This window comes from Oncorhynchus mykiss, chromosome 9 (assembly GCF_013265735.2).
Source record: "Oncorhynchus mykiss isolate Arlee chromosome 9, USDA_OmykA_1.1, whole genome shotgun sequence".
Taxonomy (NCBI): domain Eukaryota; kingdom Metazoa; phylum Chordata; class Actinopteri; order Salmoniformes; family Salmonidae; genus Oncorhynchus; species Oncorhynchus mykiss.
In genome coordinates, this window is record NC_048573.1 from 3,028,969 (window position 1) to 3,051,435 (window position 22,467).

At 45.4% G+C, this 22,467-nt stretch overlaps 1 protein-coding gene across 3 annotated transcripts in view; it reads right to left on the reverse strand.

Moving 5' to 3' along the window:
• The window catches only part of LOC110531321 (tyrosine-protein kinase Tec), a 43,311-nt gene that overhangs the window by 14,807 nt on the left and 6,037 nt on the right, over positions 1–22,467 (reverse strand). Inside the window, exons 2-8 of one of the 3 annotated variants that reach the window (XM_036987058.1) lie at positions 19,912–20,091; positions 16,115–16,216; positions 14,775–14,856; positions 14,218–14,346; positions 4,889–4,938; positions 3,637–3,836; positions 1,944–2,009 (exon numbers count right to left, since the gene is read on the reverse strand). In XM_036987058.1, the coding sequence (XP_036842953.1) occupies positions 1,944–2,009; positions 3,637–3,836; positions 4,889–4,938; positions 14,218–14,346; positions 14,775–14,856; positions 16,115–16,216; positions 19,912–20,049 (767 nt within the window). In that variant the 5' untranslated portion in view covers positions 20,050–20,091. Of the gene's footprint in view, positions 1–1,943; positions 2,010–3,636; positions 3,837–4,888; positions 4,939–14,217; positions 14,347–14,774; positions 14,857–16,114; positions 16,217–19,801; positions 19,861–19,911; positions 20,092–22,467 lie in introns of those variants that run through there. The other 2 variants (XM_036987059.1, XM_036987060.1) reach the window with 2 other exon arrangements.

Sequence of the window (22,467 nt, forward strand, 5' to 3'; positions counted from 1 at the left end):
AGATTTGCAGTGGAAGAATGTGCAAAGTAGAGATAGAAATAATGGGGTGCAAAGGAGCAAAATAAATAAATACAGTAGGGAAAGAGGTAGTTGCTTGGGCTAAATTATAGATGGGCTATGTACAGGTGCAGTAATCTGTGAGCTGCTCTGACAGTTGGTGCTTAAAGATAGTGAGGGAGATAAGTGTTTCCACTTTCAGAGATTTTTGTAGTTCCTTCCAGTCATTGGCAGCAGAGAACTGGAAGGAGAGGATGTCACCGAGCTCTTAAGTAAGGTCATTCTACTGCTAATGTCTGTCTCTGGAGATTGCATGGCTGGGTGAGAAAGAAATGCAAAGCTGAAAGTTTCATTTGTCACTTGTGTCACTTCAAAGTGATACATTTTATTTTTAAAAAAATTACGAGGTATATGTACAACAGCTTTGTTTCCAAATTGAAGGTCAGATTTCTGCAGGTAATTATGACGCCTGTTGACCAATTCTATAGGTCGCTCTGACATACAGAGTCATCTGGATGTTGGCAAACAAAAGATGAACATTCCCCTTCTTTCTGTCAAGCCATCTATGCCAGCAATTCCCATTCGCTTGATATCAAGAAACAAACAAACAATAACAATTACATGGTCTTTGTAACGTGGTTAACGTTAAAAATCTAAATGAAAACGAATGAAATCTAAAATATATAGTCCTTAGACCGTGGGAAAAGGCCGCACTAGACTATTGAGCTTGAATTGAAAAAAAATTCTAAATGTTTGGGGTCACAAGATATCAAAATGGGGTCGTGGACGAAGAAAGTTTGAGAGCCTCTGGTCTATTATCTACAATTTAGTGCACACGTTCGATAAATCCAATGTATACACCACGCAGAACTGCAAGGCAAATGCAGCGATCCATTGGAAATGAATGTACTTCTGGTGTACCCAAAACGGTGTGATCGACAGGCATACAGCAACAGATCGTCAAAACATATCCCTCTCATCACAAACCAGACTCAATAGAAAATGACAGTTTAACAGAATCATTTCGCTGACAAACACATTCTATTGGCTCCTGGCTCCTGGCTCTCCACCCATCTGTCTACAACTTTTTAGGATTTAGTCCGCCCAAAAAAAAAAACCACTGAAGAAGAAGGCAGGGAAGAAGGCAGGGATTCCTCAGGCACTACTAGTGCCAGATTCATGCTTCCGTAGACAATGATGACCACAAAAGCCTAAGCTAGCTGTTTTACTGGTAAGTGAAACTAGTTAGCAAGCTAGCTAATTAATAATCTTATTTAGCTGACTAGCAAACAGCTGTCGAAAGATGATCACAAGCATGTGACTTTTTCTATTGTGTTATTGACTGTACGTTTGTTTATCCCATGTTTAACTCTGTTGTTGTTGTTTTTGTCACACTGCTTTGCTTTATCTTGGCCAGATAAAGTTGCAAGTGAGAACTTGTTCTCAACTGGCCTACCTGGTTAAATAAAGGTGAAATAAATAAATAAAAAAAATAGCTGGCCACTAGACTATCTAAACTTAGTCATCATGATTGAATTACCGACCGGGGGACGCGATTAAATTGTCAGTCAGTCTCAGATATATTAAAATGCAAAGTATCACTGCAATTATGCATTATGGGGTATTGTGATGTCATTATGGGGTATTGTGATGTCATTATGGGGTATTGTGATGTCATTAAGTTATAAAACTGCTAAATGTTATCTTCGCCCAGTGACAAAAATGTGTAGAATTGAATGAAAATAACTCTTTAAAAAAAGAGAGGGGGAGGGGGGGGATGCTAAAATGTTTGGCTCACAATGTTGGTGGTGATGGTTATTAAAGTTTACATGTAAAAATGGTTATGGTTAGGGGGTATGGACATCCCAAGGATCCCTCTTAGCATCTACCCTTGCGCTGATGTAAAAAACAAACGGTGTTTCTGTACCTCGCGGCACTTTACTCACGCATACTGTTCCAGGTTCCCCAATTTTTTATCTGTCACGTAGTTGCTGGGGATGTAGCCCTCCTTCCTGAATGTCAACAAACAAACAAACAAACAAACTCAATAGTAGCGGGCCAACCATAGAAGAAGAAGTGACAAAGATGTGCAATGTGAGAGTCCAAAAGACCAAGATTATACCAGGGGCCAAATTACAGTGAGATTATATACCAGGGGCCAAGTTACAGTGAGATTATATACCAGGGGCCAAGTTACAGTGAGATTATATACCAGGGGCCAAGTTACAGTGAGATTATATACCAGGGGCCAAGTTACAGTGAGATTATATACCAGGGGCCAAGTTACAGTGAGATTATATACCAGGGGCCAAGCTACAGTGAGAGTATATACCAGGGGCCAAGCTACAGTGAGATTATATACCAGGGGCCAAGCTACAGTGAGAGATGATATACCAGGGGCCAAGTTACAGTGAGATTATATACCAGGGGCCAAGTTACAGTGAGATTATATACCAGGGGCCAAGCTACAGTGAGAGTATATACCAGGGGCCAAGCTACAGTGAGAGATGATATACCAGGGGCCAAGCTACAGTGAGAGATTATATACCAGGGGCCAAGCTACAGTGAGAGATGATATACCAGGGGCCAAGCTACAGTGAGAGATGATATACCAGGGGCCAAGCTACAGTGAGAGATGATATACCAGGGGCCAAGTTACAGTGAGATTATATACCAGGGGCCAAGTTACAGTGAGATTATATACCAGGGGCCAAGCTACAGTGAGAGTATATACCAGGGGCCAAGCTACAGTGAGAGATGATATACCAGGGGCCAAGCTACAGTGAGAGATGATATACCAGGGGCCAAGCTACAGTGAGAGATGATATACCAGGGGCCAAGCTACAGTGAGAGATGATATACCAGGGGCCAAGTTACAGTGAGATTATATACCAGGGGCCAAGTTACAGTGAGATTATATACCAGGGGCCAAGCTACAGTGAGAATATATACCAGGGGCCAAGCTACAGTGAGAGATGATATACCAGGGGCCAAGCTACAGTGAGAGATGATATACCAGGAGCCAAGCTACAGTGAGAGATGATATACCAGGAGCCAAGCTACAGTGAGAGATGATATACCGGGAGCCAAACTACAGTGAGAGATGATATACCAGGGGCCAATCTACAGTGAGAGATGATATACCGGGGGCCAATCTACAGTGAGAGATGATATACCGGGGGCCAATCTACAGTGAGAGATGATATACCGGGGGCCAATCTACAGTGAGAGATGATATACCGGGGGCCAAGCTACAGTGAGAGATGATATACCAGGGGCCAAGCTACAGTGAGAGATGATATACCAGGGGCCAAGCTACAGTGAGAGATGATATACCAGGGGCCAAGCTACAGTGAGAGATGATATACCAGGGGCCAAGCTAGTGAGAGATGATATACCAGGGGCCATGCTACAGTGAGAGATGATATACCAGGGGCCAAGCTACAGTGAGAGATGATATACCAGGGGCCAAGCTACAGTGAGAGATGATATACCAGGGGCCAAGATACAGTGAGAGATGATATACCAGGGGCCAAGCTACAGTGAGAGATGATATACCAGGGGCCAAGCTACAGTGAGAGATGATATACCAGGGGCCAAACTACAGTAAGCACACACTCACATACACACCGTACTGACCCGTATATGTTGCGGGCCTTGTACCAGTTGATGTCACATTTCTCCAGTATGACGTATTCTGCTCCTTTGGTCATAGTCAGGTCATGTGGTTCAGGACCAAAGAAGTCATACAGAGCTACCACAACCTCCTCGACACCACTACCATCATCAGGGCTGTGTACGGGAGGGGGGGGGGGAGGGGGAGGGGGAGGCCGACGAGACTGGAGGAGGACAAAGGGAGGAGAGAAGGGGCGAGAAGGGACATTTGTTAACTTTGTTGTTTTTGTTGTATCAAGCTTGTCTTGTTGCTAGGGTGACGACACATTTTTTGTTATAGCTTATTATTTGTAGAGTAATATTACAACAGAAATTCTAGAAGGCAGATCGGGTCATTCCATGTCATCCACCATCTCAGATTGTTCTGAAAATCGTTTATGCAGTTAGCAACAGGTTTAGATTAGCATTCCTGTAACATTATTTTGTTTAAATATGAATTAGATCTCTGAGAAATAATAGCGAATTGAATTGCACCTAACATCCGATTTGGACCACAAGTGTTCATAACAATGATAACGACGCCCAATAAAATGTATCAAATGCTCCCCATGGGAACCCCCATGGGACCCCCATGGGACCCCCATGGGACCCCCCCCCCCACACCCCAACAACCAGTATATAGTATTAATTCTCTATGTCTGGCAGGTAGCATGGAGTTGTTGCTTGGAGTATTGCTTCTTCCTCTTATGTAATGTATTCCATCGGAATCTGCTGATGTTTTTATTTTCCCCTGTTCAGCGGAATTAAGTCCGTGCATTACTTGTCAGACAGAGAACTGATACTGTATATTGGTTGTTGCGGTTGGATTGGTGTCAGGGGGGGGGGGGGGGGGGGGGGGGGAGGGGGAGAGGGAGTCCCTGGGTGGTTTTTGATACTTGTATTGGATTCCTCATGTCTTACTCATTGTTAGGAATAATTATGGTCCAAATTGGATGTTAGGCACTATATTTATTGAAGATTATATGAATCATATAAATATATGTTTTTTTTTAAATGGCCAATTTGGGTGCACTCAATTAGCTTCAATTTTATTTTAACAAAATAATGTTTCAGGAATGCTAATCGTATCGGTTTCCAACTACAGACACTATTTCAAAACAATCTGAGATAGTCGGTGTCTTAATCTCTTTCTTGTGCTTTTTGAGGTGGGATGACTCCGAAGTGTGTGTGTGTGTGTGAGAGAGCGATTGAGGAACTAGATGAACAGTGTTCTTACCCTTCCTGTGCCCTCCTCTCCAGGTATGGGAGGAAGAAGTTTCCTCGAAACTGAAAAGAGGAAGAAGAGAATTGTTCTTTCATTATTCAAAGTCAACAGCTACAGAGAACATGTACTCATGAGTGTGTGTGTGTGTGTGTGTCTATATGTGTATTCGTGATCTATAGGTTGACTTATAACCCACATGCTTTTGGTCAGAAAAAAGTGAACGCTGTGCTATAACTACATATATATATATATCTCCTTTATTTAACCAGGTAGGCCAGATGAGAACAAGTTCTCATTTACAACTACGACATGGCCAATATAAAGTAAAGCAGTTCGACACAAACAACAGAGTTACACATGGAATAAACAAACATACAGTCAATAATACAGTAGAAAAGTCTATATACAGTGTGTGCAAATGGCGTGAGGAGGTAAAGGCAATAAATAGGCCATAGTAGTGAAGTAATTACAATTTAGCAAATTAACACTGGAGTGATAGATGAGCAAATAGAAATACTGGTGTGCAAAAGAGCAACAAAAGTACATAAAAACAATATGGGGATGAGGTAGTTGGATGGGCTATTTACAGATGGGCTATGTACAGCTGCAGCGATCAGTAAGCTGCTCAGATAGCTGATGCTTAAAGTTAGTGAGGGAGAAATGTCTCCAACTTAAGCGATTTTTTGCAATTCGTTCCAGTCATTGGCAGCAGAGAACTGGAAGGAAAGGTGGCCAAAGGAAGTGTTGGCTTTAGGGCTGACCAGTGAGATATACCTGCTGGAGCGCATGCTACGGGTGGGTGTTGCTATGGTAAGAGTAGTCGAATGTTATAGAACAGTAGTCTTAGTTGACAGGTCACAAGACGAGGACTTCAACATGGCACGTCAAAGGAACTGTACTGTTCAGATGGGTTAAATGGAATAGTAGCCTAACTGAATTTCGGACACCGACTGACTGTAAGTCTAGAACCTCTCACACAATCTAATATAATATTAACTCCTGGAAGAATTAAGCATTTATTGCAGTAAAATTGTATATGTGTACATTTTGACTCAGTAACAGCAGAAATATGATTTTCGTTCAGCATTTTAAGAGAAGAAAAACCCTGCTCACTGCTCTTGCTAGTATCACAGCTCTTGCTAGTATCACTGCTCTAGCTAGTATCACAGCTCTTGCTAGTATCACAGCTCTTGCTAGTATCACTGCTCTAGCTAGTATCACAGCTCTAGCTAGTATCACAGCTCTTGCTAGTATCACTGCTCTAGCTAGTATCACTGCTCTTGCTAGTATCACTGCTCTAGCTAGTATCACAGCTCTAGCTAGTATCACTGCTCTAGCTAGTATCACAGCTCTTGCTAGTATCACTGCTCTTGCTAGTATCACTGCTCTTGCTAGTATCACAGTATCACTGCTCTTGCTAGCATCACAGTATCACTGCTCTAGCTAGTATCACTGCTCTAGCTAGTATCACTGCTCTAGCTAGTATCACAGCTCTAGCTAGTATCACAGTATCACTGCTCTAGCTAGTATCACAGTATCACTGCTCTAGCTAGAATCACTGCTCTAGCTAGTATCACTGCTCTAGCTAGTATCACTGCTCTGGCTAGTATCACAGTATCACTGCTCTAGCTAGTATCACAGTATCACTGCTCTAGCTAGTATCACTGCTCTAGCTAGTATCACAGTATAACTGCTCTTGCTAGTATCACAGTATCACTGCTCTAGCTAGTATCACAGTATCACTGCTCTAGCTAGTATCACTGCTCTAGCTAGTATCACAGTATCACTGCTCTAGCTAGTATCACAGTATCACTGCTCTTGCTAGTATCACAGTATCACTGCTCTTGCTAGTATCACAGTATCACTGCTCTTGCTAGTATCACAGTATCACTGCTCTTGCTAGTATCACAGTATCACTGCTCTAGCTAGTATCACAGTATCACTGCTCTAGCTAGTATCACTGCTCTAGCTAGTATCACAGTATCACTGCTCTAGCTAGAGTCACAGTATCACTGCTCTAGCTAGTATCACAGTATCACTGCTCTAGCTAGTATCACTGCTCTAGCTAGTATCACTGCTCTAGCTAGTATCACAGTATCACTGCTCTAGCTAGATTCACAGTATCACTGCTCTAGCTAGTATCACTGCTCTAGCTAGTATCACAGTATCACTGCTCTAGCTAGATTCACAGTATCACTGCTCTTGCTAGTATCACAGTATCACTGCTCTAGCTAGTATCACAGCTCTTGCTGGTATCACTGCTCTAGCTGGTATCACTGCTCTAGCTGGTATCACAGTATCACTGCTCTAGCTAGTATCACAGTATCACTGCTCTTGCTAGTATCACAGCTCTTGCTAGTATCACAGCTCTAGCTAGTATCACTGCTCTAGCTAGTATCACAGCTCTTGCTGGTATCACTGCTCTAGCTGGTATCACTGCTCTAGCTGGTATCACAGTATCACTGCTCTAGCTAGTATCACAGTATCACTGCTCTTGCTAGTATCACAGCTCTTGCTAGTATCACAGCTCTAGCTAGTATCACTGCTCTAGCTAGTATCACTGCTCTAGCTAGTATCACTGCTCTAGCTAGTATCACTGCTCTAGCTAGTATCACTGCTCTTGCTAGTATCACTGCTCTAGCTAGTATCACTGCTCTAGCTAGTATCACTGTATCACTGCTCTAGCTAGATTCACAGTATCACTGCTCTTGCTAGTATCACAGTATCACTGCTCTTGCTAGTATCACAGTATCACTGCTCTAGCTAGTATCAGTATCACAGCTCTAGCTAGTATCACAGTATCACTGCTCTAGCTAGTATCAGTATCACAGCTCTAGCTAGTATCACTGCTCTAGCTAGTATCACAGTATCACTGCTCTAGCTAGTATCACTGCTCTAGCTAGTATCACAGTATCACTGCTCTAGCTAGATTCACAGTATCACTGCTCTTGCTAGTATCACAGTATCACTGCTCTTGCTAGTATCACAGTATCACTGCTCTAGCTAGTATCAGTATCACAGCTCTAGCTAGTATCACTGCTCTAGCTAGTATCACAGTATCACTGCTCTAGCTAGTATCACAGTATCACTGCTCTAGCTAGTATCACTGCTCTAGCTAGTATCACTGCTCTAGCTAGTATCACTGCTCTAGCTAGTATCACTGCTCTAGCTAGTATCACTGCTCTTGCTAGTATCACTGCTCTTGCTAGTATCACTGCTCTTGCTAGTATCACAGCTCTAGCTAGTATCACTGCTCTAGCTAGTATCACTGCTCTAGCTAGTATCACAGCTCTTGCTAGTATCACTGCTCTTGCTAGCATCACAGGATCACTGCTCTTGTGGGGGTGCTTTGCTGGTGGCATGGCCAATTTAATTAGGGACGATTTCAAGTTTTCATAACAAATCGGTAATCTGCCTTTTTGGATGCCAATTATGGCCGATTACATTGCAATCCACGAGGAGACAGGTCACAGACGTGCAGGTTGACCACCTGTTACGCGAGTGCAGCATCAAAAGGACCTTGTGACTGCAAGGAGCCACGGTAAGTTGCTAGCTAGCATTAAACGTATCTCATGCAAAAACAATCAATCTTCACATAATCACTAGTCAACCTAGTAATATCGTCAACCATGTGTAGTTAACTAGCTTGTCCTGCATTGCATATAATCAATGCGGTGCCTGTTAATTTATCATTGAATCACAGTCTACTTCATCTTCGCCAAACGGGGGATGTTTTAACAAAAGCGCATTCGTGAAAAAAGCACAATCGTTGTACCTAACCATAAGCATCAATGCCTTTCTTAAAATCAATACAAAGAGGTAGATTTTTTTTAAACCTGCATATTTGGTTGAAATAAATTCATGTCAGTAGGCAATATTAAACTAGGAAAATGGTGTCACTTCTCTTGCGTTCAAGTGCAAGCAGAGTCAGGGAATATGCAACAGTCTGGGCCACCTGGCTCGTTGGGAACTGTGAACTAATTTGCCAGAATTTTACATAATTATGACATAACATTGAAGGTTGTGCAATGTAACAGCAATATTTAGACTTATGGGTGCCACCCGTTAGATAAAATACGGAACGGTTCCGTATTTCACTGAAATAATAAACGTCTTGTTTTCAAAATGATAGTTTCCAGATTTTACCATATTAATGACCTAAGGCTCATATTTCTGTGTGTTTATTATATTATAATTAAGTCTATGATGTGATAGAGCAGTCTGACTGAGCGGTGGTAGGCAGCAGCAGGCTCGTAAGCATTCGTTCAAACAGCACTTTACTGCGTTTGCCAGCAGCTCTTAGCAATGTTTGAAGCACAGCGCTTTTTATGACTTCAAGCCTATCAACTCCCGAGATTAGGCTGGCAATACTAAAGTGCCTATAAGAACATCCAATAGTCAAAAGGTGTATATGGAATACAAATGGTATAGAGAAATATTTGACGTCATAATTCCTATAATAACTACAACCTAAAACGTCTTACCTGGGAATATTGAAGACTCATGTGAAAAGGAACCACCAGCTTTCATATGTTCTCATGTTCTGAGCAAGGAACTTAGACGTTAGCTTTTCTTACATAGCACATATTGCACTTTTACTTTTTTCTCCAACACCATTTTTTTGCATTATTTCAACCAAATTGAACATATTTCATTATTTATTTGAGGCTAAATTGATTGTATTTGTGTATTATATTAAGTTAAAATAAAAGTGTTCATTCAGTATTGTTGTAATTGTCATTATTACAAATATATAAATATATACAAATATATTTTTTAAAAATTAATAAAAATACAACAATAAAAACAGGCAGATTAAATCAGTGTCGGATTTTTTGGTCCTCCAATAAAATCGGTATCAGTATCGGCGTTGAAGAATTATAAATCGGTCGACCTCTAACCTCACAGCATTCTGCAGCGATACGCCATCCCATCTGGTTTGTGCTTAGTGGGACTATCATTTGTTTTTCAACAGGACAATGACGCAACACACCTCCAGGCTGTGTAAGGGCTATTTGACCAAGAAGGAGAGTGATGGAGTGCTGCATCAGATGACCTGGCCTCCAACAATCACCCGACCTCAACCTAATTGAGATTGTTTGGGATGAGTAGGATCGCAGAGTGAAGAAAAGCAGCCAAAAAGTGCTCAGCATATGTGGGAACTCCTTCAAGTCTGTTGGGAAAGCATTCCAGGTAAAGCTGGTTGAGAGAATTCCAAGAGTGTGGAAAGCTGTCATCAAGGCAAAGGGTGGCTACTTTGAAGAATCTCAAATATATTTAGATTTGTTTTAATACTTTTTTGGTTACTACACTCAGCAAAATAAACGTCCCCTCACTGTCAACTGCGTTTATTTTCAGCAAATTTAACATGTGTAAATATTTGTATGAACATAAGATTCAACAACTGAGACATAAACTGAACAAGTTCCACAGACATGTGACTAACAGAAATTGAATAATGTGTCCCTGAACAAAGGGGGGATCAAAATCAAAAGTAACAGTCAGTATCTGGTGTGGCCACCAGCTGCATTAAGTACTGCAGTGCATCTCCTCCTCATGGACTGCACCCGATTTGCCAGTTCTTGCTGTGAGATGTTATCCCACTCTTCCACCAAGATACCTGCAAGTTCCCGGACATTTCTGGGGGAAATGGCCCTAGCCCTCACCCTCAGATCCAACAGGTCACAGACGTGCTCAACGGGATTGAGGTCCGGGCTCTTCGCTGGCCATGGCAGAACACTGACATTCCTGTCTTGCAGGAAATCATGCACAGAACAAGCAGTACGGCTGGTGGCATTGTCATGCTGGATGGTCATGTCAGGATGAGCCTGCAGGAAGGGTACCACATGAGGGAGGAGGATGTCTTCCCTGTAATGCACAGCATTGAGATTGCCTGCAATGACAACAAGCTCAGTCCGATGATGCTGCGACACACCGCCCCAGACCATGACGGACCCTCAACCTCCAAATCGATCCCGCTCCAGAGTACAGGCCTCGGTGTAACGCTCATTCCTTCGACGATAAACGCCATCACCCCTGGTGAGACAAAACCGTGACTCGTCAGTGAAGAGCACTTTTTGCCAGTCTGGTCCAGCGACGGTGGGTTTTTGCCCATAGGTGACGTTGTTGCCGGTGATATCCTGCCTTACAACTGTAGCGCTGTCTTAGGCGCCTCACAGTACAGACATTGCAATTTATTGCCCTGGCCACATCTGCATCATGCCTCCTTGCAGCATGCCTAAGGCACATTCACTCAGATGAGCAGGGACCCTGGGCATCTTTCTTTTGGTGTTTTTCAAAGTCAGTAGAAAGGCCTCTTTAGTGTCCTAAGTTTTCATAACTGTGACCTTAATTGTCTACCGTCTGTAAGCTGTTAGTGTCTTAACGACCGTTCCACAGGTGCATGTTTATTAATTGTTTATGGTTCATTGAACAAGCATGGTGAAACAGTGTTTAAACCCTTACGAATTATCTTTAAACCCTTACGAATTATCTTTGAAAGACAGGGTCCTGAAAAAAGGGACGTTTACATGACTCCATATGCGTTATTTCATAGTTCTGATGTCTTCACTATTATTCTACAGAGTAGAAAATAAAGAAAAACCCTGGAATGAGTAGGTGTCTCCAAACTGTTACCTGATACTGTAGATCTCAAGTGTTTCCATTAGGAAAATGTGGCGCCTGACAACACGACCGGGAAGATTTTAAATTTTACCGCCCATTTGAAAAGTTGACCCATACGCATTGGGTGCGTAACCATATTAGGGCGTCCACCCACGGTCATCAGAAAGATCACATTTAGATGATGGTATTAAAATATTATTATTTTATGATTATTACTCATATTGAAACATAGCATGTATGTTAAAGAAGCAGACAATAAAAATTACATTTGCAAACATTTTGCCAAAAAAAAAAGGGAATTTGCAGGAAAAACACCACTCCAAATAAACAGTGCACCAATTGACCAGAAAGCATCACTTGATTCCATGGAGGAGTCGAGGATATTTGATTGTTTTTTGTTGCTGTGGCTTGTTTCAAAAAATCACAAGCTTGTAGGTTTTTGCATATTTGGGAAGCCCGGAATTTGATGCAAAACACATTTATTAGATTTTTTATTTAACTAGGCAGTCAGTTAAGAACAAATTCTTATTTTCTTATTTTTCTTTTTTTTTACCCCCAATTTCATGGTATCCAATTGTTAGTAATTACTATCTTGTCTCATCGCTACAACTCCCGTACGGGCTCGGGAGAGACGAAGGTTGAAAGTCATGCGTCCTCCGATACACAACCCAACCAAGCCGCACTGCTTCTTAACACAGCGCGCATCCAACCCGGAAGCCAGCCGCACCAATGTGTCGGAGGAAACACCGTGCACCTAGCGACCTTGGTTAGCGCGCACTGCGCCCGGCCCGCCACAGGAGTTGCTGGTGCGCGATGAGACAAGGATATCCCTACCGGCCAAACCCTTCCTAACCCGGACGACGCTAGGCCAATTGTGCGTCGCCCCACGGACCTCCCGGTCGCGGCCGGTTACGACAGAGCCTGGGATCGAACCCAGAGTCTGGCGCTGCGCCACCCGGGAGGCCCAAATTCTTATTTTCAATGACGGCCTAGGAACAGTGGGTTAACTGCCTTGTTCAGGGGCAGAACGACAGATTTTTTTTACCTTGTCAGCTCGGGGATTGCGAACTTGCAACATTTCAGTTACTAGTCCAACGCTCTAACCACTAGGCTACCCTGCCTCCCCTACACTCTAACCACTAGGTTACCATACCGCCTCTACACTCTAACCACTAAGCTACCCTACCTCCCCTACACTCTAACCACTAGGCTACCCTGCCGCCCCTACATTCTAACCACTAGGCTACCCTACCATCCCTACACTCTAACCACTAGGCTACCCTACCTCCTCCACACTCTAACCACTAGGCTACCATACCTCCTCTACACTCTAACCACTAGGTTACCCTACCTCCCCTACACTCTAACCACTAGGCTACCTGCCACCCAGACACTAACCACTAGGCTACCCTACCTCCTCTACACTCTAACCACTAGGTTACCCTACCTCCTCTACACTCTAACCACTAGGCTACCATACCACTTCTACACTCTAACCACTAGGCTACCCTACCTCCTCTACACTCTAACCACTAGGCTACCCTACCACCTCTACACTCTAACCACTAGGCTACCATACCTCCTCTACACTCTAACCACTAGGCTACCCTGCCGCCCCTACATTCTAACCACTAGGCTACCCTACCATCCCTACACTCTAACCACTAGGCTACCTGCCACCCAGACACTAACCACTAGGTTACCCTACCTCCTCTACACTCTAACCACTAGGTTACCCTACCTCCCCTACACTCTAACCACTAGGCTACCCTACCACCTCTACACTCTAACCACTAGGCTACCCTGCCGCCTCTACACTCTAACCACTAGGCTACCCTGCCGCCTCTACACTCTAACCACTAGGCTACCCTGCCGCCTCTACACTCTAACCACTAGGCTACCCTACCACCTCTACACTCTAACCACTAGGCTACCCTACCTCCTCTACACTCTAACCACTAGGCTACCCTACCACCTCTACACTCTAACCACTAGGTTAACCTACCTCCTCTACACTCTAACCACTAGGCTACCCTGCCGCCCCTACATTCTAACCACTAGGTTAACCTACCTCCTCTACACTCTAACCACTAGGCTACCCTGCCGCCCACATGGCAATAGACGGATTTTTGAGTTGCGGCTGTCAGTGAAAAGCATCTCAAAAAAATGTGTCGAGTATAAAAATGTTTTAAATGTTGAGACAAGAAGAAGAAGGGGTGGTGTGTGTGGCGACTATGTAGGCAAGTCTCTCTCCAGAACGGCTCCGCTGTCTCCCGCCAACCATTCATTATTTCATTATGTGAACTGTTTACTGTTATTTTTATAAAATTCACCAGTAGTAAAATGTACCGTTAATCCCCAAAACCTTTGGTTACATCAATTGTGGTTGTACATGGCTGTGTGTTCGATGTTATACTCCTGTCAACGACTGAAATAGCCAAAGCCGTTCATTTGAAAGGGTGTCCACATACTTCTGGCAATGGGGCGGCAGGGTAGCCTAGTGGTTTAGAGTGTTGGACTGGAAGGTTGTGAGTTCAAACCCCCGAGCTGACAAGGTACAAATCTGTCGTTCTGCCCCTGAACAGGCAGTTAACCCACTGTTCCTAGGCCGTCATTGAAAATAAGAATTTGTTCTTAACTGACTTGCCTAGTTAAATAAAGGTTAAACATTTTTTTTTTTTATAAAATAAAAAATGAGAAGAGGGGATAGATCTCACGGTCTCCAAACAGGTTGTACTCCTCACAGCCCGGGGCCAGTTTCTCTGCCTGACGACAGCACAGCCACACGCCTTCCATCCAGAACTGAGGATGGAACTTAGCAACGATCACAGAGTTGTCCCTGATCTCTGAAATACATCCAACATTAACACAAGAGATAGGAAAAACATCTGGTTAATCAGATTACCCGATAAAAACAACAACATACACCGACCTACAGATGTAGGATCTTAATTTGATCACTCTTTTGTTACTGACAATTTTCCTGCACATATTCAAGGTATTCAAAGAAAAGAAAACCTTCTAAAAGCGTTGTGATTTCTACTTTAAAAAGAGACTTGCTTTGCCCTAAAAAAATCAATGGACACCCTTTCAATGTCGATTAATGATAATCCACATGATTTCCCTGCTGCAGCAAACTGGCTCAAATTAAGATTCTACATCTGTATGCTGGGACAACAACAGACAGAGTTTACAGTGTAGCATAGGATACAATAACTAGATGATTTATAAAAAATATATATATATAAAAAATAAAAAAAGTCTAGTCACTGACCTTCCTTAATGTTTTGGACCCAGATCCTCCTACTCTCATAGCTGGGAGCAAATACATAGAGAGTGCTTGTGTCATACACCACCTAGGAGGGGGGGGGGGGGGCACACCATTAACACTGTACACACCACCTAGTAGGGGGGGGCACACCTTTAACACTGTACACTAACACACCACCTGGGGGGGGGGGGGGGGGGGGGGGGGGGCACCATTAACACTGTACACACCACCTAGTAGGGGGGGCACACCTTTAACACTGTACACTAACACACCACCTGGGGGGGGGGGGGGGGGGGGGGGGGGCACCATTAACACTGTACACACCACCTAGTAGGGGGGGGCACACCTTTAACACTGTACACTAACACACCACCTGGGGGGGGGGGGGGGGGGGCACCATTAACACTGTACACACCACCTAGTAGGGGGGGGGCACACCATTAACACTGTACACACCACCTAGGAGGGGGGGGGGGCACACCATTAACACTGTACACACCACCTAGGAGGGGGGGGGGGCACACCATTAACACTGTACACACCACCTAGTAGGGGGGGGGGGCACACCATTAACACTGTACACACCACCTAGGAGGGGGGGGGGTGGCACACCATTAACACTGTACACACCACCTAGTAGGGGGGGCACACCTTTAACACTGTACACTAACACACCACCTGGGGGGGGGGGGGGGGGGCACCATTAACACTGTACACACCACCTAGTAGGGGGGGCACACCTTTAACACTGTACACTAACACACCACCTGGGGGGGGGGGGGGGGGTCATCATTAACACTGTACACTAACACACCACCTAGTAAAGGAGGGGGGGGTCATCATTAACACTGTACACTAACACACCACCTAGTAGAGGAGGGGGGGGGGGGCACCATTAACACTGTACACTAACACACCACCTAGTAGAGGAGGGGGGGGTCATCATTAACACTGTACACTAACACACCACCTAGTAGAGGAGGGGGGGGGGCACCATTAACACTGTACACTAACACACCACCTAGTAGAGGTGGGGGGGGGGGCACCATTAACACTGTACACTAACACACCACCTAGTAGAGGAGGGGGGGGTCATCATTAACACTGTACACTAACACACCACCTAGTAAAGGAGGGGGGGGTCATCATTAACACTGTACACTAACACACCACCTAGTAGAGGAGGGGGGGGGGGGGGGGGCACCATTAACACTGTACACTAACACACCACCTAGTAGAGGAGGGGGGGGTCATCATTAACACTGTACACTAACACACCACCTAGTAAAGGGGGGGGGGGGGGGGGTCTACCCATCATACTGGCTGTATATGTAGCACCACACCTGGAAGGGATATTTGTTCTGACAGGGTATGACTCCGTCATTCTTCACGATCTCCACACACCTGACTTTCTGCAGGTCGATGGACCCCTTCTTAAACTTCTTCTGTGAACAACGAACAGAGAGACAGAACAGGGTGAGGTTTTGGACAGGAGAGAGAGACAGAACAGGGTGAGGATTTGGACAGGAGAGAGACAGAACACGGTGAGGTTTTGGACAGGAGAGAGATAGAACACGGTGAGGTTTTGGACAGGAGAGAGAGACAGAACAGGGTGAGGTTTTGGACAGGAGAGAGACAGAACACGGTGAGGTTTTGGACAGGAAAGAGACAGAACCCGGTGAGGTTTTGGACAGGAGAGAGACAGAACACAGTGAGGTTTTGGACAGGAGAGAGACAGAACACGGTGAGGTTTTGGACAGGAGAGAGACAGAACACGTGAGGTTTTGGACAGGAGAGAGACAGAACACGGTGAGGTTTTGGACAGGAAAGAGACAGAACCCGGTGAGGTTTTGGACAGGAGAGAGACAGAACACAGTGAGGTTTTGGACAGGAGAGAGACAGAACACGGTGAGGTTTTGGACAGGAGAGAGACAGAACACAGTGAGGTTTTGGACAGGAGAGAGAGACAGAACACGGTGAGGTTTTGGACAGGAGAGAGACAGAACACAGTGAGGTTTTGGACAGGAGAGAGACAGAACACAGTGAGGTTTTGGACAGTAGAGAGACAGAACACAGTGAGGTTTTGGACAGGAGAGAGAGACAGAACACAGTGAGGTTTTGGACAGGAGAGAGAGACAGAACACAGAGAGGTTTTGGACAGGAGAGAGAGACAGAACACAGAGAGGTTTTGGACAGTAGAGAGGTGTATGTGTATAGCCACACCTGGTCACATTCACACAAGTTATCAAATGGGTGTTCATTTCAAAAACACTACATATGTAGAAAAGGAACAATAAATAAACTAGTTTGACTAACAGGATATGGGCCCAGTCAGACACGAGACCTAAAGGATATGGGCCCAGTCAGACACGAGACCTAAAGGATATGGGCCCAGTCAGACACGAGACCTAAAGGATATGGGCCCAGTCAGACACGAGACCTAAAGGATATGGGCCCAGTCAGACACGAGACCTAAAAGGAAATGGGCCCAGTCAGACACGAGACCTAAAGGATATGGGCCCAGTCAGACACGAGACCTAAAGGAAATGGGCCCAGTCAGACACGAGACCTAAAGGAAATGGGCCCAGTCAGACAGGAGACCTAAAGGAAATGGGCCCAGTCAGACAAGAGACCTAAAGGATATGGGCCCAGTCAGACACGAGACCTAAAGGATATGGGCCCAGTCAGACACGAGACCTAAAGGAAATGGGCCCAGTCAGACACGAGACCTAAAGGAAATGGGCCCAGTCAGACAGGAGACCTAAAGGAAATGGGCCCAGTCAGACAGGAGACCTAAAGGAAATGGGCCCAGTCAGACAAGAGACCTAAAGGAAATGGGCCCAGTCAGACAGGAGACCTAAAGGAAATGGGCCCAGTCAGACAGGAGACCTAAAAAGGAAATGGGCCCAGTCAGACACGAGACCTAAAAAGGAAATGGGCCCAGTCAGACACGAGACCTAAAGGAAATGGGCCCAGTCAGACAGGAGACCTAAAGGATATGGGCCCAGTCAGACACGAGACCTAAAGGATATGGGCCCAGTCAGACACGAGACCTAAAAGGAAATGGGCCCAGTCAGACAGGAGCCCTAAAGGATATGGGCCCAGTCAGACAGGAGACCTAAAGGAAATGGGCCCAGTCAGACACGAGACCTAAAGGAAATGGGCCCAGTCAGACACGAGACCTAAAGGAAATGGGCCCAGTCAGACACGAGACCTAAAGGAAATGGGCCCAGTCAGACAGGAGACCTAAAGGAAATGGGCCCAGTCAGACACGAGACCTAAAGGAAATGGGCCCAGTCAGACAGGAGACCTAAAGGAAATGGGCCCAGTCAGACAGGAGACCTAAAAAGGAAATGGGCCCAGTCAGACACGAGACCTAAAAAGGAAATGGGCCCAGTCAGACACGAGACCTAAAGGAAATGGGCCCAGTCAGACAGGAGACCTAAAGGATATGGGCCCAGTCAGACACGAGACCTAAAGGATATGGGCCCAGTCAGACACGAGACCTAAAAGGAAATGGGCCCAGTCAGACAGGAGCCCTAAAGGATATGGGCCCAGTCAGACAGGAGACCTAAAGGAAATGGGCCCAGTCAGACACGAGACCTAAAGGAAATGGGCCCAGTCAGACACGAGACCTAAAGGAAATGGGCCCAGTCAGACACGAGACCTAAAGGAAATGGGCCCAGTCAGACACGAGACCTAAAGGAAATGGGCCCAGTCAGACAGGAGACTGAAAGGAAATGGGCCCAGTCAGACACGAGACCTAAAGGAAATGGGCCCAGTCAGACACGAGACCTAAAGGAAATGGGCCCAGTCAGACACGAGACCTAAAGGAAATGGGCCCAGTCAGACACGAGACCTAAAGGAAATGGGCCCAGTCAGACACGAGACCTAAAGGAAATGGGCCCAGTCAGACAGGAGACCTAAAGGAAATGGGCCCAGTCAGACACGAGACCTAAAGGAAATGGGCCCAGTCAGACAGGAGACCTAAAGGAAATGGGCCCAGTCAGACACGAGACCTAAAGGAAATGGGCCCAGTCAGACAGGAGACCTAAAGGAAATGGGCCCAGTCAGACAGGAGACCTAAAAAGGAAATGGGCCCAGTCAGACACGAGACCTAAAAAGGAAATGGGCCCAGTCAGACACGAGACCTAAAGGAAATGGGCCCAGTCAGACAGGAGACCTAAAGGATATGGGCCCAGTCAGACACGAGACCTAAAGGATATGGGCCCAGTCAGACACGAGACCTAAAAGGAAATGGGCCCAGTCAGACAGGAGCCCTAAAGGATATGGGCCCAGTCAGACAGGAGACCTAAAGGAAATGGGCCCAGTCAGACACGAGACCTAAAGGAAATGGGCCCAGTCAGACACGAGACCTAAAGGAAATGGGCCCAGTCAGACACGAGACCTAAAGGAAATGGGCCCAGTCAGACACGAGACCTAAAGGAAATGGGCCCAGTCAGATAGGAGACTGAAAGGAAATGGGCCCAGTCAGACACGAGACCTAAAGGAAATGGGCCCAGTCAGACACGAGACCTAAAGGAAATGGGCCCAGTCAGACACGAGACCTAAAGGAAATGGGCCCAGTCAGACACGAGACCTAAAGGAAATGGGCCCAGTCAGACACGAGACCTAAAGGAAATGGGCCCAGTCAGACAGGAGACCTAAAGGAAATGGGCCCAGTCAGACACGAGACCTAAAAAGGAAATGGGTCCAGTCAGACACGAGACCTAAAAGGAAATGGGCCCAGTCAGACAGGAGACCTAAAAGGAAATGGGCCCAGTCAGACACGAGACCTAAAAGGAAATGGGCCCAGTCAGACAGGAGACCTAAAGGATATGGGCCCAGTCAGACAGGAGACCTAAAGGAAATGGGCCCAGTCAGACAGGAGACCTAAAGGATATGGGCCCAGTCAGACAGGAGACCTAAAAAGGAAATGGGTCCAGTCAGACAGGAGACTGAAAGGAAATAGGAGCAGTCCATACATAACCTCCATCGTACAGGGAAAGGTATGTGCCTGCCAGTCTCACCTCTGCTCTGAACTCATAGTATGTGAGCTTGGTCTTGGTGAGGACAAACACTCACCTCTGCTCTGAACTCATAGTATGTGAGCTTGGTCTTGGCGAGGACAAACACTCACCTCTGCTCTGAACTCATAGTATGTGAGCTTGGTCTTGGTGAGGACGAACACTCTCTCCTTGTAGTTCAGCGGTGACGTCAACCTCTTCTGCTGAGACCGCTTGATCAGGGTCTCCTCCAATAGCGTGTCAGCACTCATCTTGGACCCGCCCACTCCCTCCACTCTGCCATCGAACACTGACTGGACCCACCCGGACCGGAGAATATAATAGAAAATAGTGGAATAGAATAGAAAATAGTGGAATAGAATAGAAAATAGTGGAATAGAATAGAATACAAGCGTGGTGTCAAAATGCTACTATATGAAGGTGCTTAAATCTGATTGAAAACAACCCCAGGTACTTTGCCCTTTGGTAGGTTGTGATATCAGCTTTGAAGTGATCTGATAATGGTACATTCAGTAGAAGTCCTCTCTCTTCTCACTAGATCACTAAATCCTTTACAGATCACCTCCTTCGGAAAGTATTCAGACCCCTTGACTTTGTCCACATTGGGTTTTTTTATTATAGAAATGTTTGCACATTTATTAAAATGTACAACAAAATTGAGGTCAGGTGCATCCTGTTTCCATTTATCATCCTTGAGATGTTTCTACAACTTGATTGGAGTCCACCTGTGGTAAATTCAATTGATTGGACATGATTTGGAAAGGCACACACCTGTCTATATAAAAAGGTCCCACAGTTGACAGTGCATCTCAGAGCAAAAACCAAGCCATGAGGTCGAAGGAATTGTCCATAGAGCTCAGAGACAGGATTGTTTTGAGGCACAGATCTGGGGAAAGGTACCAAAACATTTCTGCAGTATTGAAGGTCCCCAAAACACAGTGACCTCCATCAGTCTTACATGGAAGAAGTTTGGAACCACTAAGACTCTTCCTAGAGCTGGCCGCCCGGCCAAACTGAGCAATCAGGGGAGAAAGGCCTTGGGTCAGGGAGGTGACCGAGAACCAGATGGTCACTCTGACTGAAGCTCTGAGTTCCTGTGTGGTGATGAGAGAACCTTCCAGAAGGTCAACCATCTCTGCAGCACTCCACCAATCAGGCCTTTATGGTAGTGGCCAGACAGAAGCCACTCCTCAGTAAAAGGCACATGACAGCCCACTGAAAGTTTGCCAAAAGGCACTTAAATGACTCTGACCGTGAGAAACAAGATTCTCTGGTCTGATGAAACCAAGATTGAACTCTTGGTCCTGAATGCCAAGCGTCACGTCTGAAGGAAACCTGGCACCATCCATAAGGTGAAGCATGGTGATGGCAGCATCATGCTGTGGGGATGTTTTTCAGCGGTAGGAACTGGGAGGCTAGTCAGAATCAAGGTAAAGATGAATGGAGCAAAGTACAGAGAGATCCTTGATGAAAACCTGCTCTAGAGCACTCAGGACCTTAGATTGGGGCGATCTTATGCACACAGCCAAGACAACACTGGAGTGGCTTGAGAGGATCTGCAGAGAAGAATCTGAGAAACTCCCCAAATACAGGTGTGCCTGTGCCACCAGAGACTCTGGGTCCGATCCCAGGCTCTGCTGCAGCTGGCAGCGACCGGGAGGTCCATGGGGCGACGCACAATTGGCCTAGTGTCGTCCGGGGTAGGGAGGGTTTGGCCGGTAGGGATATCCTTGTCTCATCGCGCACTAGCGACTCCTGTGGCGGGCCGGGCGCTGTGCACGCTAACCAAGGTCGCTAGGTGCACGGTGTTTCCTCCAACACATTGGTGCGGCTGGCTTCCGGGTTGAAGGCGCGCTGTGTTAAGAAGCAGTGCAGCTTGGTTGGGTTTTGTTTCGGAAGACGCATGGATTCTGACTTTCGTCGCTCCCGAGCCCGTACGGGAGTTGTCGCGATGAGACAAGATAGTTACTACTAACAATTGGATACCATGAAATTGGGGAGAAAAAGGGGGGTAAAAAGAATACAGGTGTGCCAAGTTTGTAGTGTCATTCCCAAGACTCAAGGCTGTAATCGCTGCCAAAGATGCTTCAACAAAGTACTGAGTAAAGGGTTGGAATACTTATGTAAATGTGATATTTCAGTTCATTTTTTTATTATTTTTTTACATTTGCAAACATTTCTGAAAACGTGTTTTTGCTTTGTCATTTTTGGCTATTGATCAGGATATTTAACAAAAATATATAATTTTAATCAAGTTTAGATTAAAGCTGTAATATAACAAGATATGGAAAAAGTAAAAGGGTCTGAATACTCTGAATGCACTGGACTCTGGCATTAAACTTCTTGAAGCTAGGGGGCAGTATTTTGATGTTCGGATAAAAAACGTTCCCAAAGTAAACAGCCTATTTCTCAGGCCCAGAAGCTAGAATATGCATATAATTGGCAGATTGGGATAGAAAACACTCTAAAGTTTCCAAAACTGTCAAAATATTGTCTGTGAGTATAACAGAACTGATATTGCAGGCGAAAACCCGAGGAAAAACCAACCAGGAAGTGCTGTTTTTCTGAAACTACTCTTTTCCATTGCAAGCCTATCCTCCATTTAAAGGGATATCAACCAGATTCCTTTCCCTATGGATTCCACAGGGTGTGAACAGTCTTTAGACATA